Below are 27,010 nucleotides of genomic sequence, written 5' to 3'. Positions count from 1 at the left end.
CAATCCAGTGGCATGAATTTTCTACATAGGCAATTTAAGTGTTTCAATAGTATTTCTGATACAAGATATTTCAAAAAAGGCTGAATTCTTGCTATTGGAGTAGAGGATCTCTCCCCCACCATTACTGGATTAGCAAAAAGCAGCAAAATGTTAATACAAAAATACCCAAAAAAGTCAAAGGTGGTCCGAATGAAAATTTACTTTAAACACCTCAAGTAATCTCTAAGTTTCCACATGATCATGACAACATGGAAGTTTTTTGCCAAAAACATTTATTCTTAAAATGTATTTAAGCATTTCATAGAAACTTTAGTAATAGCCAGAATAATTCATGTCAGTTTAGCAAACTCTTAACAGCAGGCAGAAAGAACTTATTAAAAGGTCTTTTCTTTACACACGGTTAGATCAGTATTTTACTTCATCTTTTTATTGCTTATTAGCTTTGCTTTCACACGGAAATCTTCAGACTATATATACACTCAACCCCTATCTTCCTTTAACCAGTTTCCCAAGAAAGAGCTATATGGCTCATAAAGGAATCTTTAAAAGTTGATAAACTACAACAAATATTACTTAACAAATGGGTCACAGTACATGGAAGGAGCTGTTGTTTTTCGAATGTGCTTCTGTAAAGAGCAAGCCCACTTTTCACATTGTTTGCAAACTGATAAAACTTCTTTCTCAGAGGCAGATAAACCTTTCTTGTCAAGAAAAGACCTGCTTCCCCTTCACCACCCACTTTGAGGTCTAACTTGGGTTTTTCCTGAGAGCTTCTATACCTCTTTGTTCTTTAAGAAAAAGCTTCTGCACTAATTATCCTCTTTTATCTACTTCTCTACACAGACCCTCATGTTCCTTGCCAATCCCTATTCTCTTACTCTAATCAGCTTGGTCAACTCTAGGGGTCTAGAGAACAGGCTAGAGGTTAAGATCAATGGTATATCCTTTTAAAGAAATACAGTTGTTTAAAATTGATATAATTATGATTTGAGGCTGAGAAGTATCAAACGATACTATGTAACATGCTGAAAAACAGCCCTGTGGCCTTATAGTGCAATGGATTTTGTTTCGAGGTAAGATGCTAATACTTTTCAGTTCTCAGGGGAGTACAGTTTAATTAGATGTTGTACTTCTGTTGGATAACCTGTGATGGGACAACTTTGGTGACTCCTCACATAATTAAATACACAGCGGTAACAAAACACATAGCCAGAGGTGGCAAGCACAGTATCGTTGACTCGGGTTTTACGACACAGTGGACACACAGTCTTCATTTTGGGTAACAGGGGAGAATCAGAATTGTAGTCTAGGTGCACAGGTGGTGGTGGAGTAGGCAGAGCAGTCAATGATTTGATGGTTTCTTGATTTTCAGATGAGTACCACCAGTCAAGGAACTGCAGGAAGAATACACCCACAGAAAGGCCAGTAGAGAGGGATAAGGCAACACCCCCCATAGCTTTTTTCAGAGTTGACTTTATCTTCTCACTAACACTGTTGGGAGAATAGAACAAGGAGGCAAAAAGAAAAAGTATTTGTTTAGGTATAATCACAGAATGGTTAATATAAATGTAGTTCTTATGCTTATCAACGCCAATTCATTTTGAGAATTGAACGGTTGCTAGATTGACAGTCTCCTTAAGGTTGTATTCTAAATGATTCCCTCATTCTGATTTACAGTATTTTAGGAGCGTAGGAGCTAAACTTTGTTTTTAATGACTAGGGTTTTGTTTACTTTGTTTCAAGAAAGATTAGTGAGACATTGATTACACAGACTTTTTTTTTGGTGGAAGACAGTATATCTAGAAAAACAACTCATTTAAAAAAATAACTTAGCAGTATTGAGAAATATGCATTTGAACTTTTAGGAGAACACTAAATGCAGTATAGCATCGTGGTTAACAGCACAGTCTTGAAAATTTTGTTCATCTGGCTTGAATCTCAGCTCTGCCACCTTTAGCTATGTGGCCTTGGAAAGGTACTTAGCTTTTAGGGCTAAGTTTCCTCAGCTGTTAAATGGGGATAATGCATTTATTTCATTGGGTTGTGATGAGGCTTAAGATAATGTACATAAAGCAAACACCTAGCACAGGGCCTAGCACATAGCTAGTGTGCACAAAAATGTAGCTGTATGATGAAGGTTTTCAGGTTGGCAATCCTTGTTTTATGGATACAAGAATTTTTCTACCATTTTATGAAATACCTCAAGGTGGACCGAAGGAGGTGAATTTCATAAAATTAGTATAAGATTTTAGAGTTTGTTAAAGTTTTGGGGAAAATGTTAAGGCCTTACCTCCTGGCTGGTTGCTGCATCATGCTGGCTTCAGCTGGTTTGTGCTCCAGAGCTTGTATATCCTGAACTGTAAGCCGACCTAGCCGAACTCCAGCTAGACTTAGTAGTGGTGAGTGGTGCTGAGCCTTTCCTAGGATGTATTGAAGTTGTTGTACAAGAAACCAGCCTTCCCAGGCCATGTTAACAAATGGGTAGGCTGCCAGGAAGGCTCTGTAAAATTGTTTCCAGCGGGAAGAAGGGGGATGGATAGAATATTCATCCTCTTCTCTCAGGCTAGAAACCAGCTTTTCCAACTTCACTTTCAGATAGGGAAGAAGAACCAGGAACATTACTGACTTCCAAAGCTGCTTTTTTGGGAGACCAGCACTGGCCAGTCTCTGAAGCTTGTGTGTGTCCCCCATTACGATCCGCTTTAAGCCATAAAAGTTTTCAGAAAACGAGGCACTGGTTTTAGAAAGATAATGCTGCTGGAGCAGAAGATCTAGCAGGGTAAAAATTTCATCAAACCACCTCCAAAAAAAGCCATAGTGGGCAGGATTTGATTCTGCAAGAACCTAAAGCAAATTATAAATGACATTCCATTTCACAACTACTATGTCTTGTAGTTACATTTCCTTTCCCCCTGTAAATTCTACACTTTGAGATTAAATAAGCCATTCCTTTGGGGTCTACCCTATCCTCTCTTTAGTGCTGAGTACTTATTACAGGGCTCTACACATAACAGGGACTCAATAACCATTAAGTCATAGGATATGAACTATATGCTAATTGGTAGTTCAAACCTAGGCTACGAAATAAACCCAAGTTATTGGTTTGGTTTTTACCCAGTCCCTATAAGCATTCAAAGAATTTATACCTTACCTTGACCACATGCTGAAGAGCAGGTCTCACTGCCGTCATTAAACTGTCCTGTGCTACCACCTCAAAGATGGATGGCTGGTCATCCAACACAGAAGCAGTTGTGATATGAGCTCCGTGCTCAGCCATAGCTTCCTGTGTGCACTGGGTTTCAATCCGCCCACAAACTCTCTAGTAAGCATGAACTTGTTTTTGGTATCAAATGGGTGCTCAGTCGTAGAGGTAATCTTTCTGCAGGATACCCGAAGCTTCTCTCAATTTTAATAAGAACTGGGGGAAAAGACCTAGAGGCCGAGGGGAAGGGTCTCAAGGAAGTTAACGAAGTTAACGCAGAAGTAGGAGAAAGTGTGTAGGGAAGGGGTGACTTGTTAAATGCTGCACCTCACTGGGCAGAGCGTGACTATGGGGGACAGGTGTGGACGAAGAATTGCTGTCTTCTCCAGGTGCAGTCCTGCAGGCTGCGAATCAGAGACTCCCAATCGTGAAGGGTCAAAAACCCGACGGCTCTAAGAGATCAGAGATGCTAGTGAAAAGCCCAGTACGCAAGGACTGGCTCCAGCTGTTGACTGCAAAATACCCCCGCCCGCGCCCGTCCTTGCGCGCTGACCCCAGACGAGACGCAAAGGACCCACGACACTGTATGAAGAAGAGGTCTCAGCTTTATGACAGAAGCCGCTCCCGGAAATGGAAGTCGCGGTGCTTGAAAACGGCGGCGGAGGAGAGACGCTCTAGTCCCGACACCGGAAGTAGAAAGCTGTTACCCCACTAGCACTTCCGCTTCCGCCCCCGCTGAAATTAAATGAGGCTCTTGGTGATTCGCATGGAGAGGGAGTGTCTCGGTTCGTTTTAGTTTTAGCTGGTTTTGCATCACACTCTGGGTGGAAAGCTAGAGCTCTGAACCGCTGCTGAGGCCTATGTTCCCGCGACGATCAAGTTAGGGGTGGAGGAATAAAAGGAATGTGGAGATGGAAAGACTACGTGCGCGCGCGACAGGGGTGGTGGTGAATTTATATTTTGCCACCTTCCAGGAAAGATTTTTAGCGACGTAGCTGGAGATAGAAGCCTTAGTTTTATTGCCGCCGATTACAAGGAAAGATGATTAGAATGAGAAATGTTCCTGCGGCCTCTCAGAACTTATCCTCCAAGCTGGTAGCTTACCTGTATTCTAGGTTTGATTACATTCGAGCATAACTCTAGGCACTTGCTACACTAGATAAAAACCGTTCCTATTTTTGTTGTGGTAAGTTGTGTCATATTAGCAATACGAATGCTGTGTTAAGATGAAGTGATCCTGATGAATTCTACTGGGGAGGCTTGACAGAAAAGATAGTTTTCATTGTGTACCAAAGTTAATGTAATTTACCTTGCGGTTTGCAAAATGCTTTTACCTCGTATGCTACTTTGCTTTGATTGACTCGCCGATGCAGTTTATAGAATTTGGGTGAGAATTAAAGTTCAATCGGTCTTCTCCAAAACTCCTCCCCCACCCCTGGGCTAAATAGCTACAAACAGATGGTATTATTCACTGCCCAAAGATTGATAATTAGTTTACATAATGAGAACCCTCGAAAACAAAGTTTGGTTTTAACAATAGGAGAGAAGATCTTGCAAGTAATGCTTATAGTTCTAAAAAGTGTTTTTCACTCTACCAAAATACTGCCGAAGAAAGTCACTTTGGCCCAAAATTTTTATGTTACATAGTTTAATGACTAGAGATACTAGATCTGTATTAAGCACTTGGTACATGTTAGGTGTTTGATCAATGGTAGCTGTTATATATACAGGCTTTTCTTAAGTGAATGGGCAGCAAAAAGACTAAGTTGAGAAATAGCATTAACTAAGTGGGAAATTAAACATTTGTATTAATTACAGTTTTTTTTGGTTAAAAGCAACAGAAACAGGCTAATTTAAACTAAAAAAATTTGTTAGAAGTATATGGAGTAGCTAACAAAATGAGGAAAGCCAGCTCTGAAGGAACAGAAACTACACATTTACAAAATCCTATTGGGGATCTCTAGCAAGAATTAGCAAAGTCTCATCCAGGTGACATTGTTGCAAAGAATGAGCTTTAACAAATTCCTGTCACTGTACTTATGATTCTAATTCTTATTGACCTACCTTGGTTGAGATTTCCTTTACACTGTTTCACTCTTAGCCAAAGGAGGGCAAAACAGCTTGATTAATATCCTTTGAGGATACTCAAAAGTAGTTATTACATGAGAGAAAGGAAAGGTAGTCAAAAATAACATGTCAATCATTACAGCCAACAAACACCTCACCAGAAATTCCACCCTCAAGTTTATAGTTTAATAGATAAGATACATAAAAAGTGATTGTACTTAATGTTAAAAGATATTAAGAGCCATCCGATAGGTTAACGTGTGGGTTTAGTGGAAGATGTAACTACTAGCTGGGAGAAATAACACAGTTCAAATTATCTTAAATGGAAGGCTTGTAACCAAAGAGAATAACATATTTCTAACCTCATTTTATCTCAGCTTCCCTCTGTCATTTGCTTTCTAATACAGTGATGCAACCTGGTACCTCCTGTACCTCTCATAGCAAATGTCCACTGAGAAAGTTTTGTGGATTAGGTGGACCTCAAAAATTGAGTACATTTGGGGGAAGTCATAGTAGTGGCAGGGCTTCCCATGCTAACAGAGCAGCATGAAGTGGACATGAGGAGGAAATTGTTCAGTTTTCTTTAACCCTAGAGCCATAGAAAGGAATCATAGAAAGTGTATTGAAAAGTGGATTTGGGTGCATTATGGAGGGTCTTAAATGCTAGTTTTAGTACTTTGCCTGTGGACAGTCATTTATTTAATAAATAATGAGTACCTCCTATATGCCAGGGATTATGCTATGTGCTGGGTTTAAAGTAGTAATAAAAACAGATGTGTGTCTGCCCTAATGGGATTTATAGTCTAGTCAGGGAGGGAGATAATAAGTAAATAACATATAATTTATATATTGAGTAAGGGCTGGGGTGAAAGTGGGGGCTGGGAGGATAGAACCTTTTAGACTGGGTAATCAGGGAGTGCCTTTCTGAGGAGATTGCAATTAAACTGAGATCTAAATTATGAGGAGCTAGCCATGTGAGGAGTTTGGGAAAAAAGAATGTTAGGCAGTAGGAACAGTATTTGTGGAGGCCCTAAGATGGGAAAGAGCTTGGTGTATTTGAGGGTTACATCTAGCAAAAGGGGAAACGAGGAAATAAGTGAAAGGCATAAAATGATGTTAGAGAGGTAGATAGGACTATATGCGATATGAAGGAACCTGGATTTTAGTCCAAGTGCAATGGGAAGCCATTGAAGGATTTATACACCAAAGTCATAATTAGGTTTATATTTTAAAGATGATCCCATAATGGTTATATGGTGGTTTACTTTATGAAAATCTAAGTCTACAGCTATGCCACCCTGAACATGCCTGATCTCGTCTGATCTCGGAAGCTAAGCAGGGTTGGGCCTGGTTAGTACTTGGATGGGAGACCACCTAGGAATACCAGGTGCTGTAGGTATTAATAAAAAGAAAAGAAAATCCATCAAGCTCTCCATTTATGATGTGTGCACTTTATTGAATGTTATACTTCAAAAAAAGTTTAACAAAAACCTGGCTGCTGTATGGATAATGGTTGGGAGGAGAGTTGAGGTTTCTAGTAGTCCAGGCAAGAGGTGATGGTGGCTTAGACCAGAGGTCCCCAACCTTTTTGGCACCAGGGAATGATGCTCCTATGAGAATCTAATGCCTGATGATCTGAAGTGGAGCTGAGGCGGTGATACTAGTGCTGGGGCTGCAAATACAGATGAAGCTTCGCTCACTTACCTGCTGCTCACCTTTTGCTGTGTAGCCCAGTTCCTATCAGGCCATGGGCGGTACCAGTCCATGGCCCTGGCGGTACCAGTTGGGAACCCTGGCTTAGACTAATGAAGTAGAATAGAGGGGATTGGGTGAATTTGAGATATATATTGAAGGTAGGATTGACAGTTGGAGATGGATTGGATGTGTCAGTTAAGGCAGAGAAGAATAACCTCTAGGATTCTGCTTTGAGCATTTGATAGTAATTTATTGAAATAATCAAAATCATAGCAAATATTTACATAGTCCACACTATGTGCAGGTATAGTTTTAAGTGCTTTACATATACTAATTCATCCTTGTAACAATTTATGATTGACTATTATTTTTTTCTCATTTTATAGATGAGAAAACTAAAGGAAAGGCAGAGATGGGTAAAATGGGTAAGAATAGGTTTCAGAAATATTAGGCAATGAGGAGCTGTTGAAAGTTTTTGAATGGAGAAGAGATAGGAATCAAAGTTCTTTTAAGATTTTTCTGGTGACATCTTTTTGATACAATCCACCTCTGTCTTCTGAGAGTTGTAGTTGGAATGGGTTTTTCAACCTCCCTATCCTTCCATCCCTTTATGATTTGCTTAATTTGGGTAGGCCATAATTACAGAATTACCAATTCTGTAATTGTGTATGGTTAGCAATTCGGTGTTGAAGTTTGAGGAATAGGTCAAGGCTAGAGATAGATAAAGTCATATGGTTAGGAAAGATAATTGGACCTATGAAATTGTCAAAGGGATAATGTAAAGAAAATGTGCGTATAGAAGTTTATATATATATATTAAGTTTATATATATTTAAATATATATATTGCTATTCTCTCATTCATATACTATCCTATATCTCTTCTCTTTTCAGCCGTATTTTCTTGTGGAGTTATCTATAACTCCTGATTTCATTTCCACACCTCATTCATCCTCAAACGTCTGAAGCATGGCTTTTTCCTTCATATCTCTACTTATGTTCTCAACAGTGACATCAAAGACCTTTGTGTTGCTAAATCATTGGACACTTTTCAACCCTTCTCTATCTCTATGGCAACTGACTACTACATTTATTCATTCAGCAAATTTCGGAGTGGGAGGCTAGGTCTCAAAGATAGGAGAATGAACAGACTAATATAGTTCCTACTTTCATGGAGCTCTAAAAGCCCCCTTAAATGTTCAAACTGTCTCCTTTCCTCTACTTCTCTGACTACTCCACAGTCCCTTTGGAATTTTGGTTTCCTCAGCTTCTGCCCCATGCTCTCTCAACACATTTTTAAAAGACTTTTAGAGCAATTGTTTTAGGTTCACAGCAAAATCGAGGGGAAGGTACAAAGATTTTGAGGTTGTGGTTAACAAAAGAAACCTTTGTATAAGCACACCTATTACATGCTAGGCGCTTTACATATTTTATACTGGTTAAGATTCACAAACCCAAAAGAAGTTATTTGAGACTTCATTTCACAGATAAAAGACTAAGGTTGATGAGACATTAAGTAACTTTCCCAGTCACGTGCAGGGCAGAGTTTTGAACTCAGATCTGATACCACCACAGTCTTTTTCCTTGCACCACTCTCTTCTAGTCCCACTGCCATAGTTGTGGGCTGATCACCATTGTCCACACTCCTGAACTGGCCTGGGAAATAAGCAGAGTTGTTTTTTTTTTTTTTTCTTTTTTCTTTAAGAAAGGAGCAGTGTATTTCACCCTCTCCGTGTAAGGTTTTTAGAGAACTGTGCGAGGAAACATTCAGAGAATGTCAGCTTGTTTAACATATCCCTTCCGCTAGACACTGAACATCATCTGAGCCGCCGGTCTCAGTTCTCTTCCCGACGTATCAAATAATCCTTCCACATTCAAGGCGAAAGAGATCACCTACTTTTGGTTCTCCCGCGCGCGGGAATGACGTCACGCGGCGAGGTTATCTGTCGCCAGAGTTTCCTGTCCACCATCTTTGTTCCTGGCAAAGTGAGTTTTGCGCAGTGGCTTAGACCTGGAAAAGGAGCCGTGACGTGCAGGAAACCATTACAACACCACTCGGGCCGTGCTCTCTGGCTGCTGCCGCCACCCCCCGCCCTTGCCTCCGGTGAGTTAAAGCCGGCTAACTTTGGGGTGTGTCTCTCATTGATGGGGATGGGGGAAACTCTAGGATGGGTTGCAGGCGGGCAGAAGAGAGGAAATCCTAGGAGCGTGACCGTTGAGGATGGAGTGAGCCCGTCGGGTGTGACCGTTGTGAGGAAGAGGGTTGACGAAAAGGATTCCACCGCTGTAGCGGGTGAGGGAATCCTCGGGTGTGGCAGCGGGCAGCTGGGGGAGACCGGGGGTGGGGATAGATATGTTCGAAGTTAGGGGGTTAGGAACGACAGCGGCCAGGGGTGTGGCGGGTAGAGGCTGAAGGCCGAGGAGTGAACCAACCTTCTCAGCTTGGCGTCGTTCACTGAGAGCCTGCGACATGTCCAGCTAGTAAAGGGGAAACGGGATTCCCTCAAAGATTTGCCCATTGATAGGCAAAACTCGCTGGTCTCCTGTAATTTGAGATTAAGAGACACCTCTTCCCCACCTTGTAATGGAGGAACAAATCCCTAGAATCGTGACCACCTGGGAAAAGAACAAATTCCTGATGGGGAGGGAAGACGAACCTCCAGATCTGACCTGATGTGAAAGAGGGAGAAGCAAGTCGGGGTAAATCTTAGCTCAGAATTTTTTCTTCCTGGATTTAGCAGGAATGGTCTGGTTTGAGAAAGGCTGTAGATTAAGCCGGAGGCAAAGAAACTGGAACTTCCTGTTATTTCCAAATTCTTTGAATCCAAAGAATTTATTTATGCTGTTTGTTTTCAAAGCAGTCTTCTATTTGGGGAACAGTCTTTTGCTGAACTCTTGGCTGTTTCATTGTGAAGCCGTGTGAATAAAGTGTGGATGCTTCATTAAACTTTGACTTTTAAAAAGTGTTTTTAAAATACTAAACACTGTTATCAATGTAATTTTTTTTTTGAGTAAAGAAAATGCAGTAAATTTAGAAAAGGCAGAATGACAAAGAAGGTGGTCTCAGTGAGGAATAATTTAAATTATTCATAACCTTCCTGGCATACTTCTCTTGCTAACCTCAGGGTACACTTACAAAGTAATAATAGAAAGCAGCAGATGAAGGAGATGTAGCTGTACAAGAAAACGTGTAACACATTCCAGTGATGACTAAGTGTAGTTGTAAGGTGAGAACTGTTTGCAGGTGTCTTAACAGTTTAAACATCCAAGGAAGCAAAAGGGTAGTGTGTTCTGCAAACAGACTTACTGAAAGTTGAGTGGTAAAATTAATATAAAGCTAACATTCTGTGAATTAAGATACTTGATAAAGTCCAATTCTTTTTTTTTCTCTTAAACAGATCCATATTTTAAAATATTTCATTTTAGGCACAGGTTTGAACCAAGCTGAACAAAGACTGAATAAGATAGGACATGTTCTTCTTCTAGGTTTAAGTTTTCCAGAGTTTATTGGTAGTTCAGTTAAAACTTGCATGTAAAATTTTTGAGCTGCTTTCTTACTGTATAGTATTGACCCTATTAAGTTTTTTTTGGCCTTATTCTCTTTAGGGCGACTGGAGGGAGGAAGGAATAGAAAGAGAGAAGGGACTTCCACAATCTATATTTAGTAGAAACTAGGTTATGTTAAATCTAGATGTATAATCCTGTGCAGAAAAGCCTTCTCTGAAATGCAGTGACATCACACTCTGGGTTAGGACAAGTAAGAGTGATTTGTGTGCTTTGACTGGCAGCTTTGTTGTTCAACAATGTCCCTAGGCCATGTCGCAGGTCCTCAGAACTTCCAGAACTTGTCTAGTTTGATCTGGTAGAAAGGTAAGGTGAGTTCAAACTCCATGATGGCTTTGCTTTTTCCTGGGACTCTCCTGAAGAAACAATGTATTTTTTTTTTTCCTCCAAGAGTTTGATTTTTTGAGTCTCTTCAGCAAATACTTGATTTTGCTTTTTGGGCTCTATCTTGGCTGCTTTTTCTTTGGCTCCTAATGCAGACAACAGTTTTCACTATCCTGTATTTGGAGAATATGGTTATGTCCATCTCTGGCATGTGATTAAGAGTATCATTAAAAAAAATTTTTTTTTAGGTGAAATTCACATAACATAAAATTAACCTTTTTTTCTTTAAAAAAACAAAACAAAACTTTAACAACAAGTAATTATCATTAGTTAAGCCATGATTCAGGATCCCAGGGTGGGATGTACCCAGGACCCCTTTCACCTCCCTGAGAGAAGGTTGAAGTAGAACCAGCTCAGATCTTCCCAGGATATGGGGCAGAGGGTCTTGTACACATGCCGGTACCATTTGCACATGGAGACATCATCCCCTTTAGTGGTCATTGCCTTACAGCGGTGGCAGTCTAGGTAGTTCTGCCAGCAGTTCCTGGTCTGGTTCTGGTTGGGGAAGCAGCTTTCCAAAGAGGCAATCTGTTAGCTCTTGATTTTGGTCTTGATATCTTCTTTCATGTTACTGACACCTAAAGACGCCCCTGAAGCAGCTCGGTGCTCAGTGTGACCCTCAGCAAAGACTCTTCTATCTGACCAGAGAAATTAATCTTTTTAAATGCACAACAGTCAGTGTCGTGCAACCACTACCTCTTATTTGCTTTTGTTTAGACTATTTTCATTTTTCTTGGAATTTTGGCTTAAGGCAGGAACTAACTTGACACAGTATTTTTCTGCCAATATGGGATAAGGGATATTTCATTATTGGTGTTTACAACAGTGTGAGTTGAGACAGATATGTTTCTCCCTTCTCTTTAAGAGCAGGTATTCTTAATTTAGGATCTAAGATTACTTAATTCTCTCCTGTTCCTGGAGATTTTGTGGGTGGGTACATTAATTTCTGGTTAGAAACACAATACAATGAATAGGACAGAAATATATTCCTTGAAAATGAACTTTGTTAGGGGGAGTAATGAAATGTGTGGGTCTTTTTAATAAAGATAGGACTTAAGACTAGGTTAATTTATTGTTTAACAGATTGTCTTGAAAACTGTTAAGAATTTAACATGTGTGTATGTGTATGAGAGCGTTGGCAAACGATGGATTTTTGTGCCTTTTTTCAAAGAAACTGGGTGAAAAATTCCAAGCAGATTTTGTTTTTAAATCTTAAGCAAGTTTTAAGTTTCGATGATCCTATAGGACTTCGAATGGCATAAGAACATTCTAAACACACCATAATGGCCTTGAGCTGTGGCCCTTCTGTCAGGCTCTAGTAACCATTTCTGTATACTGTTCTTTTTCTTTGTATATGTAAATTCTTAGGTAATAACCTCAGATTTATTCCACGTTTTTTATGTGAAGGACTCCTTTCTTCAATTTGCCTATTTCACTTTTAGTTTATATTTTGAGTGGATTAAGTGATTTTAACATTCTTTGAATTTTTGCTAGAAAGGCATTATGAAAATATTCTGTAAGGCAAGCCTCTATTACAGGTTAATTTTTAATTATGACAAATACTATCAAAACCAAATTTCATTCTATGATGATGTTTGTGAGTTCTAGCTCACTTCTTAACAGATAATTCAGTGAAATTCTGGTAAAATCTAAAGCACTGTTGTATAAAGATCAAACGATAAATAGTAAGTAATTGCTTGGAAAGATAGCAAATGAGTCTCATTTCCCTTAGACTGTCCAAATAGCACATGCTAGAGATGAGATTTGAGCCAGGCTTTTTTCACTATTTCATGTTTTCTGGCTTTTTTTCCTGTTCTTAATTACATTGATTTGTTTAGTGCTTAGGTCTTTTCTCTCAGATCCATATTTACTATTGTTTGCCAAATGTGTTCTTATTCAGGTTTGCCAAATATATTCTCACTTATGTTGTTTTGACAGTAATGAGCAGGTACCAGGGCATCTGTCCTACATTCGATTAATAAGTTTTGCTGATGATGGTGGTGAGGAAGAGGATACTCATTTTTCAGAGCAGAAGGAATATTATTCAAAGAAAAATTTAAAGTATTCAAAGAAGTCAAGTACATTGGACAAAGTCTTAAGAGTTTCTCAAATCAGAAAACATTTTTTCATTGTGTGACCAGTTCGTGCCCTATTTGTTTTACTGGTTGAGCCATGTGTCAGCTTGATAATTCTGAATATTGGAACAGAAGAATTAAAATTGAGGCTGAGATCTGTGTTCTTTTAAGTTTTAATGCCAGTTCTGATCATCTTTTGTGTGTAATGTGACTGAATGAATATCTCAGTTTTTTGCCTTTTTTTAAACTAAACTGATACTCTTTGGGAATACTGTCAGGCTAAGTGTAGATAGTTGAAAATATGAAAACTAGTTTAAAAAAACCATGCATAAAGCATGTTTGCCTCTCGATGTTTGTCATGAAAGAGTATTCTACTAATTTAGGCTTTTTTTTTTTGAGATTCTTTTTACTAAAAGTTATATGTAATGGTGAATAGATTGACAGAATTGTTTTCTCCTTTGACCTTACACTGCTTCAGAATACAGGTTTTAGAGTGACTGCCTTAAGGCAGAGAAGTAAATCAGATTTTCCTGAATGGAAAGTAATGGAGAGATCTTTCAAAACAAACTTTTTCTTAAATATTTGAGTGACTAACTGAAGATGTATTTACAGGAATGTCTAGCATTAGATTTTGGAGGCTTTGAAAAGATAATTGTGGATAAAATCACAAAGCCAGGATAGGTTCAGATTATTGCTCCATTCCATTTGCCTTTTAGATTTTGCCCCAATTAGCTCCTTAAGGCAAGAGTTACATTCTTAATTATCTTTGTAACCCTTGACTCGCCAATAATAGTGGTAAGGAAGAAGTTACTCAATTTCGAATACTAAAAGTCTTGTATATAAATGTTATTAAAATTAATTGAATGCTTACTGGACATGAATAACTTGAGTAAAGGAATTCTTTTCTCTCGCTATAGGTTCACATTAAAGCTCCAAACACCATGACTGACTCCAAATACTTCACAACCAATAAAAAAGGTAAGAATGAGAACCTGATCAAAACTTTGAGATTCTTCAGAAGCTGTGGTATAAGATTGTCCCACATAGAATAGTCCTGGCTTCTAAGACATACATGTCGTGAACAGTTCCATTGGGGGTCTGCTACTTCTACAGAAAGTGTATTGAGGAATTTATTAAAGTATAGGTTTTTAATTTGACTTGAAGTTTCAGTTTTAGTGAAAGAAAGGGTTCCAACATTGAGCCATTGAAGGTTAATAGATCTGAGCACATTTATTCTCTCATTTTTTTACTGGAAAATAAACATAACAAGGAGTACTATTAAATATAGATATGTAAAAAGTAAAAATGAAAGTTCTCTCCCTCTGTATTCCTATTTCTGAGGGAAACTCATATGTATCCTCAATTTTTTTCTATGAATATACATACATATATTAATATATATGATTTTTTAAAATTTATCTTTAAAGAAAAAAGGATCATGTAAAACAATGCATAGGAACTTGATCTTTTTATATCCCTCCAAATAGATCTACTTCATCATTATTTGACTAGGCTTTGTCTAGATAAATTTTTTTGTACTTAAAACAGGAAACCTCTAAAGTCAATATTATAATTTTTAGGTCATTGATTACTTAAGTAGCTTCAAATTTATTAACCTCATCATCTTTGTAAACAGAAATATGATACTGGTTTTTACATTTGAGTGTTAGCCTAGGAACTAAGGATTCTTCTTGGGAAAGTCCAACCTCCTCATCTTTTGTAAAAATTAGCTCATTTCTAGTGCTGTGGATGGCCCTCCCATCAAAATAGACCGGTTTAGCTCTTCTCAGCCTGTTGTGCCCCTCAGCTGAGCTTTACTTATTCCTTTGGCTCAGAATTCCGTGCTTTTGTATCTAGTAGTTCTGATGTTTACTGAACTATTCTGGGCATGACACTGACTACCATTCCTTTTATTCTCCAACAACTTGCCTCCTCAAGTGTACCTTTTCTCCTCTTTTCTGGTGGCTAAAATATGACAATTTTTCTGTCCCAAATTTATCTTTCTGATTTTCCCCTGTAATGTTTACTGGCTTCAGCCTCCTGACTATGACCAGATTTAACTAAGTTTGGTCTTGAAGAGCATTCTGGAGAGTCCTTCTACTTTGATTTATTCATTTATTCAGTAAATATTTGAGTGCCTACTATGTACGAGTCACATTTTCTCAACACCTGAACATTGGTGGAGTTTTGGATTAAATATCCTAATTTCTTTCAAATTAGAATAGATGCAGAAGGACACCTAATACCCAGATCTTGGTTTCTAAATATCATTTCCCACTAAGAGGAATCAGGACTCCTTGGAGAAGTGACTGATTCCAGGGTTGAGTCAAGGTAAAGTACAAGGTGAACATGAACATGTAAAACAAGGAAGTGCTCAAAAAATGATTGCACATATCAAGGAGCAGCATAGTTTGAAAGGGGTTCTACTGGCCAAATTTGAGATAATTTGAGAATTTAAAAAAGTGATCATAGTAGTGAATCGTAAATATTGAACAATAAATACAAGTATACACATAAATCCTGGTAGTAATTGATTCAGGCAGGAGTCATCATTGAATCCTAAAGTAACAGGTAAAGATTTGATGAGGAATGGGATATTTAAATAGTCTCAAAAGCATTCTTTTACAAATTACTTACTAATTACAGTGGAAAAAATAGTAACTTTATAGTGTCAGAACCTGGCATTTACCATCTTAACCAAGTATTTGGTTTTAACATCACCAATAATGGAACGAATTAACATCATTTTCCTCTTATGTGATGTAGAGAAGAACATACTGTCATTTAAGAATTATGCCTTCTAGAATGCATAACCTCAATGAAATTATGAAGGAATGCCATGAAAAAACTAAACTGAGGGCATTCTATAGAATAACTGGCCTGTGCTTTAGAAAAAAAAAATCATTGGAAGATGAAGATTGAACTGTTTCAGATTAAATGGGACTAAATAGACATGATGATAAATATAATGCGTGATCCTGAATTGGATCCTGGCTCAAGGGAAATGGATGTAAAATTTTTATAAGGACATTATCAAGATCCTTCAGTAAAGTCTATATAATGATGTATCAATGTTAAATTTCCTGATTTTAATCACCGTGTTATGATTATGTAGGGTAATTCCTTGTTATTAGAGATTATGCAATGACATTTAGAACCAAAGAGACATGTCTGTAGCTTACTGTTCATAATTCAGGAAAAAACTTGTAAATATTTAGAAAGTAAATATATTTAGAAAGTAAAAATATAAAGCAAATGTGGCATAATGTTAACAGTTGGGGAATCTTGCAACTGTAAGATTGAAATGATTTAAAAAAAAAAAAGGGGGGGTGGCACACTATAGTGGCCTGGACTAAGCAAGGAGCACCAGAACATTTTCTAGAAAGCACAAGCACATCTGTCTGGTTCTGTCATTTGGAATTATATAAGAGTAAACAAGTTATTCTATTATAATACAGGAAACTCCATGGTTAGTTGCTTAATTATATCAACTATGTACTAGTCAGTGGCTTTCAATTTACATATTGGAGTTGCCCAGTGAAATTTAAAACAATACTGATGTCCAGTTTCTCCCCGCTGTCTCTCCCCCCGCCCCCCACCCCGCCGCCGCCCCAGATATCCTGATTTCATTGGTCTGGGATATGGCCGGAGTGTGAGGATTTTTAAAAGCTCCCCAGATTTTTCTAGTGCTTAGCCAAGATTGAGAACTGTTGTTAGCTACTGGCAATACTTGGTACATTTGTTTAAGGGGACAAGGAGGGAAAAAAATATAAGAATTTAATAAAGTATTTGAGATACCTTGCTTCACTTTGTGTCCCCTTCTTGGCTCTTCCCATCTTCTTCTTTTCTATCTTTATTGCTTATACCTCACAAAAGCCTTTGACCCCTTGCTTTTTCAGCTTTTTTTTTTCCTGATTCTCTTTCTGAAATGTATGTATTCTGTTAACATTTTGTGGGCTTTGATGACCAAGATATTGTCTATAATGACATAAAAAGTTATAATTTAAAAACTCACCTAACTCTTCAAACCTTCTCTGTAATGGGTCCTGGTAACCTTTTTCTGTTGAGGAATTTATAAAATTTTGAGACTTACCGATGAATCATGGCTGGGTAAATACCACATTTTAAAAAAATGGATAGACTGTGTTTCTTTTACTTCCTGCACCACCCACCAGAATTGCCACTGGAACATATTCTTTAAGTTTTTGCTATTGGAGTTGGAATAATTTCAGTTACATCCTGTTTTGATACTTCAGCTCCTGCTGCTATTCACAATTTAGAGTTTCTGAAATCCTGCTGCTTGTCTATTACTATTTCCACAAGTAAATAATGGAAGGAGCTTTAAGAGCTGGATTTGGCAGCAGAGGACTTGGTGAAGAGGAGAATGACTCTTTACAGGCTCCAGCTGTTTTGGTTGCACTATTTTTTTTGCAGTTGTAGACTAAAACATTTTTTTGTAACATTAATTTGATTACCTTGTGGGCAATGGGTATTGAGGTAACATGCTTTTTTTAGTGTTCAACTTCTGTGTTTCTTACCAGTTTCATCCTTCCCATTTAGAGGCTTCAGCAGATCACATAGTTTGCTATCCCAGATATTTCTAGAAGATGAATGATGTCTGGTTAAAATGAACATAAAAACAGTCATAAAGGGGGTAGAAAATGAGGCACTATTGTAGAAGAGTTTAAGGGTATAGATGGAAGATTGAAGTGGGAGTAGTCAACTTGTTTTTCATGGCTCAGTGGTGTATTTCTTCTTTTAAAACCAGTTGAAGTATGTTATCTTATTTCAGCTCCACCTTTCTAAAGGTAAATGAACCTTGGCCTTAAAATAGTAGTAACAGCCATGACATTTCACAGTGCAGGGCCTGAGCAGTTATTCAAGATTGTACCTTTAGAAATGACTCTGGTTTGTACTATTCTTGAAGATTGTACTATTCTCAAGATTATTATTTATGTTATTTGATTGACTAGGATGGAGTCTTAAAGCCCATTAGCTTCTCCCTCCTTGCCCCTTTGACTTCTTAAAGTACTAAATTAGAGTAGAGCAGTGATTCTCAACCCTGGTTGTGCATTAGAATCACTTGGGAGAACTTAAAAAAATATGAACATAAGAGTTCTACTCCTTTACATAATGATTTATTTGGTCAAAGCGGAGTCTAAGCATTGTTATTTTTAAGTGCTTCCAGGTAATAATATGTGGCCAAGGTTGAGAACCTCTGGATTCAGGAGACCCTCTGTCTCTAACTCACTCTGAGGCATTTGAGCCTCAGTTCTTTATCTGTAAAGTTGAGAGTGGGTGAATGAGATGATATCTGTAGTCTTTTTGGGTTTGAAAACACTTATTTGTGAACCTGTTCTCTGTCTACATTTATTTTTTCCCTAGGACCTTGAAATTCTGATGAGAGATCATCCTTCTAATGCCATTTTCTCTCCATTGTAGTAAGAGATCATGAGATTTGCTTTTTCCCACTCCTAACAGCTGGATTGCATCTTCCTCTCTGGCCATAACCCGAAAGATGGTGTCCTTATGAATAGGTCAGTTAACATTCTAGGGATTTGAATCGTGCCTACTTTATATATTTTTAAATAATCTTATTTCAGTTGCTGCCCTGCCTCTGGTCAGCTGTTGTGATGTTACTCATTACATAATGCAGTATTCTGCTTTAGTTCTTTGATCTCGGGAACTCATCTATTTGTTCTTATAGGAGAAATCTTTGAATTAAAGGCTGAACTCAACAATGAAAAAAAAGAAAAGAGGAAAGAGGCTGTGAAGAAAGTGATTGCTGCTATGACTGTGGGGAAGGATGTTAGGTAAGGATAATTACTCCTACTGTTGCTAACTTTAGACCCATACCCTATTTTGTGGTTTTTATTTACTGCTTTTCATTTAAAAGTGTTATGATTACAGAACCTATAAGAATGGGTTTGTTCCTGATAACATCATCAGGAAGCATAGTTGCTTTTATATTAATTCTGTGATTTACGTGTTTTTTTGTTTGTTTTTCGAAGAGTGAAACCAGTCTGATTTTGTCGCATACAAATATAAAACCTGAAAACTGGCACAGTTACAAATCTGTTGCTGAGGTAGTTTTAAAAGATGATTAGCATATACTGAGAAGCAGAGGTTCATATGTTCTTTAATTGGCAAAGTCAATGCTCTCAGCTTTACAATTCTACATTCATTTGCTGAAGTCAAGATAAAAATCGTTGTTAACAAAATCCATTCGGGTTTATTTGTTTGTTTTTATTTCTATAGTTTGGCAAGATCATTTGGAAATGAGTGAGGATTATCTGCGGGCCCCTGGGGGATTCCCAAGAGCCTTTTAGGGGTTCCAAGAAGCCAAAGCTATTCTTAGGTGTTCTTTGCCTTCTTCATTGTGTTGATACCGTATCATGAATCAAGTCAGTGATGCCATTTACTGTAACAGTAGTCATAGTTTTCACCACCATATACTTACAGGAAAAAAAGGGCAGTTTCACTTAGGACTGTCCTTTATGAAGCATTAAAAGTTTATTTTATTAAACCTTGACCATTTTTAATAATATGTATGATGAAATAGGAATTATGCATAAAGCACTTCTGCTGTATAGCAAAGTGATGGTTGACTTGAAAAAAAGCCCTCGCATGATTGTTTGAATTGGGAACACCATTTTTATGTGAAGGAATTATTATAATTAATTAGATTTTGGTATTTGGGAGACATTTTATCAAAAATGAACAAAGAGAATCTCACTTCAAAGGAAAAAAATTGACAGATAAATTTCAAACTTTAAAGTAAAATTAGAATGTTGGAAAACTTGTATCCTGTTGAATTTGATAACTTCCCAGTACTTACAGACTTTTCTGATGAGATTGGTGGTGAAATTAATGAATGTGATTATTTGCTGTTATATAATGAAAATGTCCCAACATCGAGAAGATCTGCTTAAGTCATTGAACCAATATTTTCCAGATGACCAGTGCATATGTAACAAAATTATGCATGGGTAAAAGATCCATTCAAAATAAGTGATAAATGAATGGATTTTAATGCAACCAAGTACAGAAAGTTTATTGATATGGTTTCAGATTCCACATTGCAACTGACTTTTAAGAAACTGCCATTTGTGGTTTAAGAGACAAAAACAACCATTTGTCTAGCTCTAATGTATCAAAGAAGGATATCCAGTTATAAGAAAAAGTTATTAAAATACTCCTACACAGAGACTTTCTGAGAAGGGCAAGATAGTAAATTTTTTAGACTTAGCAGGCCCTGAGGCAAAAATTTGAGGATATTATGTAGGTAATTATATAACAAGAGAGAAGAAATGTCCCACAAATATTTTGTTGATAAAATTAAAAATATATTTAAGGACAGTTTTTTTTGGTACTATACATCTCCTAATGAGAAGTTGGGATTCTTTTTTGGGTTGATAACATTTTGCTTAATTGAGGTTAAAAGTTAGTATTCTCTCTAGCAGCAAAATCAGTTGTGAGTGTTCATATGTTGTAAACCACTTTTAGCTCACAAGTCAGAAAAGTAGGTGGTGGGCTGAATTTGGCCTAAGGCTGTAGGTTTTCTACCCATGATCTATCTAGTTACTGAAAACCATTTATTTATTTATTTTTGCCAAGGAATAAATCTAGATTGAGAGCATCAGTATAAATGAACTTGTAAAAGCGTACTTCATTGGTGGGGCTTTTGTGGTTTTACCAGGTTTATTTCTATATTTTAAAACTCTTTGAATTTCCTTTTGTATGCTTAGTAAATGCTATTTGTTAATCTCCTTATTGCTGATTGTTTGTTTTGTGCCCAGCACTGTACCACATATTATATAATTCAAACAAAAGGATAGTAGATGTCTTTTAGCTTTCATAATTATAAAATAGTTAAGTAATTAACTCTAGGTACTTGAAAGTGTACATTAAAAGCAATAAGAGTTCCGTAAAAGAGAGATCCATGTAAATAGGAATAGTTGCAGAACCCTTCTTGATGGAGATGAAATTTCTGCTGTGCCTAAAAAGATGCTCGAAGAAACAATAAATAGAGATTAGCTATTTGTACATTATGATATTTCAGTCTCTACTGCAGATAACCTCAAGTTTAGCACTATCTGATAGAAATACAGTGCAAGCCACGTATATAATTTTAAATTTTCTGGTAGTCACATTAAAATTAAAGTAAAAAATACACGAAATTAATTTTAATAATATATTTTATTTAACCCATTATACCCAACATAGTATCATTTCAGCATAAAATTAATATAAAAATTATTAATAAGGTATTTTACATTATATTTTTCATACTAAGCTTCAATATACAGGTGTGTTTTACATCACATCTCAGTTCGGACTGACCACATTGCAAGCCACGTGTGACAAATGGCTACCATCTGGGAAGGTTCAGGTTTCTAGCTTTAGGTTGTTACTTTAACAGTCTACCTCTAGAACTGACTATTCTTGATCAGGTTCAGGTTGGTACTTTAACAGTCTACCTCTAGAACTGACTATTCTTGATCAGGTTCAGGTTGGTACTTTAACAGTCTACCTCTAGAACTGACTATTCTTGATCAAGATCTTCTTGTGCAGATTGTTGGAATGAAATTTTTTAGGACCTTAAATTTACTATTGGTTAATATTTCACCTGTATTTACTTGTTTTATAGCTCTTTTGCACCTGAGCTATTCCCCTAGGAAATGGAAAGAACACTCATTTTTGGAGAGTGTTTATTAGTAGTTTGTTAAATATCTACGTGTACATGAAACTGAATGAGGTGCACTCATGCAAGTTAAACAAGTAGTTTGCCTGCCAGGGCAGGTCATTTGTTCATTGGAGATATGGTAGATTCTTTGACTTTGCAGTCCATTTTCCTTTTTGTAAATAATTTCTCTTTCTGTATATTGTTTTTATGTGTGTGCAGGAGCTATACCATATGATCAGTTAATCTGTCATTCTCTTTTCTGTAGAAATATATGGACATTTGCTTCTCATTTTCTTTTGTACTAGTAGAAAGATATTTAGAAGTATTTAAAATGTATAAGGTACTTTGATAAAGCCTTAGGGGAGAGGTTAATTGCTAACCTCCCATAAAATTATAGTTAACCTATATTTTTTAAAAAATATAGTTAACCTATATTAAAAGATACAGATTATGCTTTAAAAATCTGACAAACTCAGCCCTTCCAAACTAACATTGCTACTTTGTGAATGGAAACATAAATTTCATTCTTTGGCTTTAGGAGAATGGTAAATTATGAAATGACTTGAACTTGGGAAAAGTATAAACTTCTTTTATATTTGAGTACATTGAAATTTTCATTTGTCTGAATGTGTAAAGTTAAAAATAAATAAGTTTTACTAAAGGGGAATCAGGACGTCTTAGAGAAATTACTGATTCCAGTTGTGGAGTTAGAACTATACAAAATAAATCTGGGTGGAGCATCTTATTCTGCCAAAAAGCAAGGAAGCTATTGAAAATAGAGGGTCCTATAATAAGGACTCAGGAGCTAACCAAATAAGTTCCCATTAGTCAAGTATGGATAAATATAGGCATTAAAAAGTACAACAGCTGTAAATGCTTTGCAACTGCAATGAAATAATATGAAAATTGTTAGTTTTTCTGTGTGATAAAGGTAATGATTTTAAAAAAAATTCCTAAAGATATGCACTAAAATATTATGTGTGAAATGATTCGATATCTAGGATTCGTTTAAAAATAATCCAGAGAAACTAGATGGGGTAAGGAATGGGGAAGGGAGAGTGTATGAAACAAGATTGGCCATGTACTCATATTTGTTTGCAGCTGGGTGATGGATACATGAGGTTCATTATATTGCTTTCTCTCCTTTCTTTACTTTGAAAATTTTCATGATAAAAAGTTTTAAAAATCTATTTTTAGAGATTTTGAGACCAGTACTACAATTTCTTTAGTGATTCATTATTTAATAATTACATTATTTCTGTAATTATTATCATCATTTTAGCGGACATTTGTCCTTGCATCAGATCACTTTGTAAAATAAGGCAATTTATTCGTGTTTTATCCAACAGCTTGGCACCAACATCTAATTCACTTTCCCTTCTCTCAGCTCTCTCTTTCCAGATGTAGTGAACTGTATGCAGACTGACAACCTGGAACTAAAAAAGCTTGTGTATCTCTACTTGATGAACTACGCCAAAAGTCAGCCAGACATGGCCATCATGGCCGTCAACAGCTTTGTGAAGGTAGCTTTTCTCCAAAGACTCAAGAGCAATCTCTTCTACCTCAAATAACCTTTTTTAGAAGTGTCTCTTGATACAGCATCTGCATTGCAAATAAGCAATCTCTGTTCCAAAAGAGGGCCTCCAGAGAAGTACTGGCAGTGACTAAGAATGTTCGTGTTTTAGGCATTCTGTATGCCAGCACTTATAATCCAATTCAGACCATATGGTGAGCCTTCTGTTAGCTGGGCTTAGTGCATCCTTGCCAGATGGAAGAAGAAAACCAGGTGAAACCTCATTGTTTTGTGAGCTGACAAATACTTCCAAGGCTGTCAAAGGTTGGGCATATTATTGTAGTGTCAGTAATCTGGGGCTTTTTCTATTTTATCTTTGTAGACATTATGCTTGCAGGTCAGAAGTAGTAGAAACTACAGGAGCTACTACTTTATTTTGTAATAATAATTCTTACAACATTTGATTAAATTTCCCCCCTGCCCCCACTTTCACCCCTAACCTATGGATGTTGCCATTTCCTCTTAACTGGATCTCTGAAGGCGGGCCATCTCCTCCCACATGCTCGTGGCATGCACGCAGGACTTGGTGCACCCGGGGTATGGTCCATGGCTCCACCTAGGGCGCGAACCCAGGACCTTCTGTGTGTAAAGCAGACATGCTAACCACTACACTATGGAACCACACCCTTACATTTTTTATTATGAATAATTTCCAACATGTTAAAGGGAATAGTATAATAAATTCCACCTCAATAGTTACCAACCCATGACCAGTCTTGTTTAATTTATACTCCCCATACATACTTTCCTGACCCTCACCCCCTTTCCTAGTGTATAATTTTAAAGCAAACCCCAAACATCGTAAAGATGAAAAATCATTTCATCCTTATATTTGTCAGAATAAGATCTCTTTTTTGAAACATAACCATAATACCATTGTCACATCTTAAATAATTGACCATTAAAAATTTTCTTAATATTGAGAGAGAAAAAAATGGCATAGAGGCTCTCTTCATCCCTCTGGCAACCAAATCAAAGTTGTGACGGAAACAAGGAGCAGCAGCAAGGAAAAATCACCAGGGATCTTGATGAACAAGTCATACAACTAGGGAGAAGTCCAAGAAATTACCCTGCAATGGCAGAAGATTGTATGGGGCAAGGATGCGGGGCTGCCTGATCTGAGCGACTGAGTGAGACGGAGGCTGCTGTAGCACCAGTGCTGATTTGGCTGCATGCAGGGGCCACCAGGGACTTACAGGGAGATATTGTCAGAGGGCTCAGGCGAGATTCCTTCTGTACAGAAGTGCTGGTGGTATCCATTGTTCCCTATTGAGCCCTCCCCACTCCTAGTGCGCAGACACAGTGCCGCCATAGCTGTGACGCCATCAAACTGGATAACAAAAGTCGCTCAGCCCAGAGAATTCCCTTAAACCCCGCCTCCCCCAACTCAGGGCTCCACCCAAGCCACATCCTGGTATAGCCTCAGTGAGTCAGGTGCTCCTTGCTCAGCAGCACCTAGACTCACACTGGAGACAGCTGGCCTCAGTTTCTGGTGTGGCCTTTTGAGGCAACTATAAACATAGTATTTGAGGATTGCTTGCTGAATCTTAACAGGTGGCCCCGGAGGGGTAGAGGCTTGGGCTAAGTTTGGCTTGCAGCTAAACCTCTCTCAGGATTGTGCCACTGGACCCTACTTCACAAATCCACACTAATAAGACTGGGAGACTTAGGAGCTTTGCTTAGTACATGGCAGCCAAAATGGGAAGACAAAGAAGCAGAAACCATATGAGAGAACAGAACAGAGATCCAGATATAATGGAGTCAGGTAATCTAAGAGATGCAGAGTTCAAAACACTGGTTATCAGGATGCTCAATGAACTTTTGGAAGTGTAGATAAATTTTTTTATCTCTTCAACAAAGAGATAAAAAACATAAAAATGGAAATGGAAATTATAAAAGGGAACCAATCCGAAATGAAGAACACATTATCTGAGATGAGAAGTATATTAAATAGAATAAACAAAGGAATAAACAAAGTGAATAAAGAAGAGGATCACATGCCCTGTCTAGAGGACAGGAAAGCCAATCAGGACACTCAATCAGAATGGCAAGAAAAAAGATGTAAAGACTATAAAAATAATTTAAGAAGGATATGGGACACTATTAAGGCTCTAAATATCCATCTGATCGGAGTAACTGAAGAAAATCAAGATGTTGAACAGCTGTTTGAAGAAATAATGATGGAAAACTTCCCTAACCTGGTGAAGGACATGGACATAAAACCCCAGGAAGCTCAGAGAATTCCAAAAATCAGGGAGCCAAAGAGGCCCACACCAAAACACATCATAATTAAAATGCTAAAGTTTAAATACAAAGAAATAAAATTAAAAACAGCAAGAGAAAAACAAATCATTACATATAAGGGAACACCCATAAGGCTGGCAGCTGATTTCTCAAAAGAAACTATGCAGGACAGAAGGGCTTGGCAAAAAATATTTGACAGGATGAAGACCCAGGATATACAACCAAGAGTAATTTATCTAGCAAAGCTATCATTTAGACTTGAAGGACAGATAAAGAGCTTCCCAGACAAAATAAACTAAAGGAATTTATCACCGCCAGGCCAGTATTACAGGAAATGTTGGAGGGACTTCTTTAAAAAGGAAAAACATGTATCAAGAACAAGCATAAAGAATGGTAACAACTACATTCCTATCAATAAGTTCCTTAAATGAAAAAGAATTAAGTACTCCAACCAAAAGATAGAGTGGCTGAAAGGATAAAACAAGACCCCTACATATGAAAAGGAAGAGGATGGAAAAAGATATTGCTTTGATGGACTTAGAAGGTATTTAAGTCAGACAGAGAAAGATAAACACTGTATGATTTCACTTATATGCGGAATCTAGGGAATAAAAAGAACAAACTAATCAAAAACAGACTTACAAATATAGTGGACAATTTGCTGTCGGACAAAGGGGAGGGGGTTTGGAGGGCTGGGAGAATGGGGTGAAGGACTAAAGTACAAATTAGTAGTGGATGGATGGTCATGGGGATGGGGAGCACAGCATAGGGAATGCAGTTAGCATTAATACGTTGGAGGGTCAGAGGAGGGAGGGTGCAATTGGGGGGATCGTTTTATGAACTATATAGTTGTCTAACCAATGTACTGTATAATTGAAAATAAAAAAGTGAGCTAATGCAAAAAAATTCCTTAATGACTATTCAGTCAAATATTTGCTCATTAGATGAACATAATGAGGTGGTTCCTATTAATATATTTTTTTACTTATTTTTTTTCATCTGGAATTTAGTCTGCATTTTTATAGATAAAGCATTTCTAAAATTAGCTTCTATTAAACCATTTTGAAAAATAACCAATAGCTTTCTTAGGGAAATTTTGTTCTTTTCCTATGTTTAAATACATTGTACAGAATCAGAATATTTCATTCTGTCTGGATAGACTATGTCATTGGGAAGAGTTTAGTTTACATTTTTTGGAAGTTAGCTCACATATAGGTTTATAATGTTGAAATTTTTTAAAGGAGGGCAATTTAAGGAGGATACCTTTTTACTAAGTATTCTATTTGTACTGTATTTGGAAGAGCACTTGCTAGTAAAGGAGAATGTATGTTAATCAGAATCTCAAGAGATGTCAGGCCCAAGCCAGCTTCTGTGCTCTACTTTGCTTTTTGGCTGTAGGCCAAGCCCTTTTTTCTCCTGGCTTGCTATTGGCGAACTAACTGTGGAGTGGGACACATCTTTCTAATTCCTCATTTTTTTTCTTTCCTGTACCAGAATGTAAGCCCAAAGGCCTTTTTTGTT

At 37.4% G+C, this 27,010-nt stretch overlaps 2 protein-coding genes and 1 non-coding gene across 5 annotated transcripts in view; 2 read left to right on the top strand and 1 right to left on the bottom strand.

Annotated features, from left to right (window-relative positions):
• Positions 1-258: 258 nt before the first annotated feature.
• PEX12 (peroxisomal biogenesis factor 12) lies at positions 259-3,878 on the bottom strand. Its single transcript, XM_039885956.1, has 3 exons — positions 3,152-3,878; positions 2,291-2,844; positions 259-1,491 (listed from the first exon to the last, which is right to left on the bottom strand). Exons 1-3 carry the CDS (start codon positions 3,275-3,277, stop codon positions 1,092-1,094), a joined length of 1,080 nt encoding a protein of 359 aa, XP_039741890.1. The 5' UTR covers positions 3,278-3,878; the 3' UTR covers positions 259-1,091.
• Positions 3,879-6,549: 2,671 nt separating this feature from the next.
• On the top strand, positions 6,550-6,668 carry LOC120621199 (5S ribosomal RNA). The gene has a single exon (XR_005658096.1). It is a non-coding gene; the product is annotated as a 5S ribosomal RNA (ribosomal RNA).
• A 2,137-nt stretch (positions 6,669-8,805) lies between these two features.
• AP2B1 (adaptor related protein complex 2 subunit beta 1) overlaps positions 8,806-27,010 on the top strand; it is a 102,428-nt gene continuing 84,223 nt past the window's right edge. The window contains exons 1-4 of one of the 3 annotated variants that reach the window (XM_039885947.1): positions 8,806-9,067; positions 13,904-13,964; positions 18,694-18,799; positions 23,060-23,195. In XM_039885947.1, the coding sequence (XP_039741881.1) occupies positions 13,928-13,964; positions 18,694-18,799; positions 23,060-23,195 (279 nt within the window). In that variant the 5' untranslated portion in view covers positions 8,806-9,067; positions 13,904-13,927. The other 2 variants (XM_039885950.1, XM_039885948.1) reach the window with 2 other exon arrangements.

The sequence above is a fragment of the Pteropus medius genome, unplaced genomic scaffold, assembly GCF_902729225.1.
Source record: "Pteropus medius unplaced genomic scaffold, Ma_sr-lr_union100, whole genome shotgun sequence".
Lineage (NCBI taxonomy): Eukaryota > Metazoa > Chordata > Mammalia > Chiroptera > Pteropodidae > Pteropus > Pteropus medius.
The sequence above is the reverse complement of the archived record's forward strand: the minus strand, read 5'-3'. Positions and strand labels throughout refer to the sequence as shown.

Bases quoted from the DNA above. Each gene is read 5' to 3' on its own strand.
- PEX12 (XM_039885956.1), bottom strand. From the start codon at position 3,277: ATGGCTGAGCACGGAGCTCATATCACAACTGCTTCTGTGTTGGATGAC. The intron at 2,845-3,151 runs GTAAGGTATAAA...AATTTGCTTTAG, and splicing joins CTCTTCAGCATGTGGTCAAG to GTTCTTGCAGAATCAAATCC. The intron at 1,492-2,290 runs GTAAGGCCTTAA...TTCTCCCAACAG, and splicing joins ATGCAGCAACCAGCCAGGAG to TGTTAGTGAGAAGATAAAGT.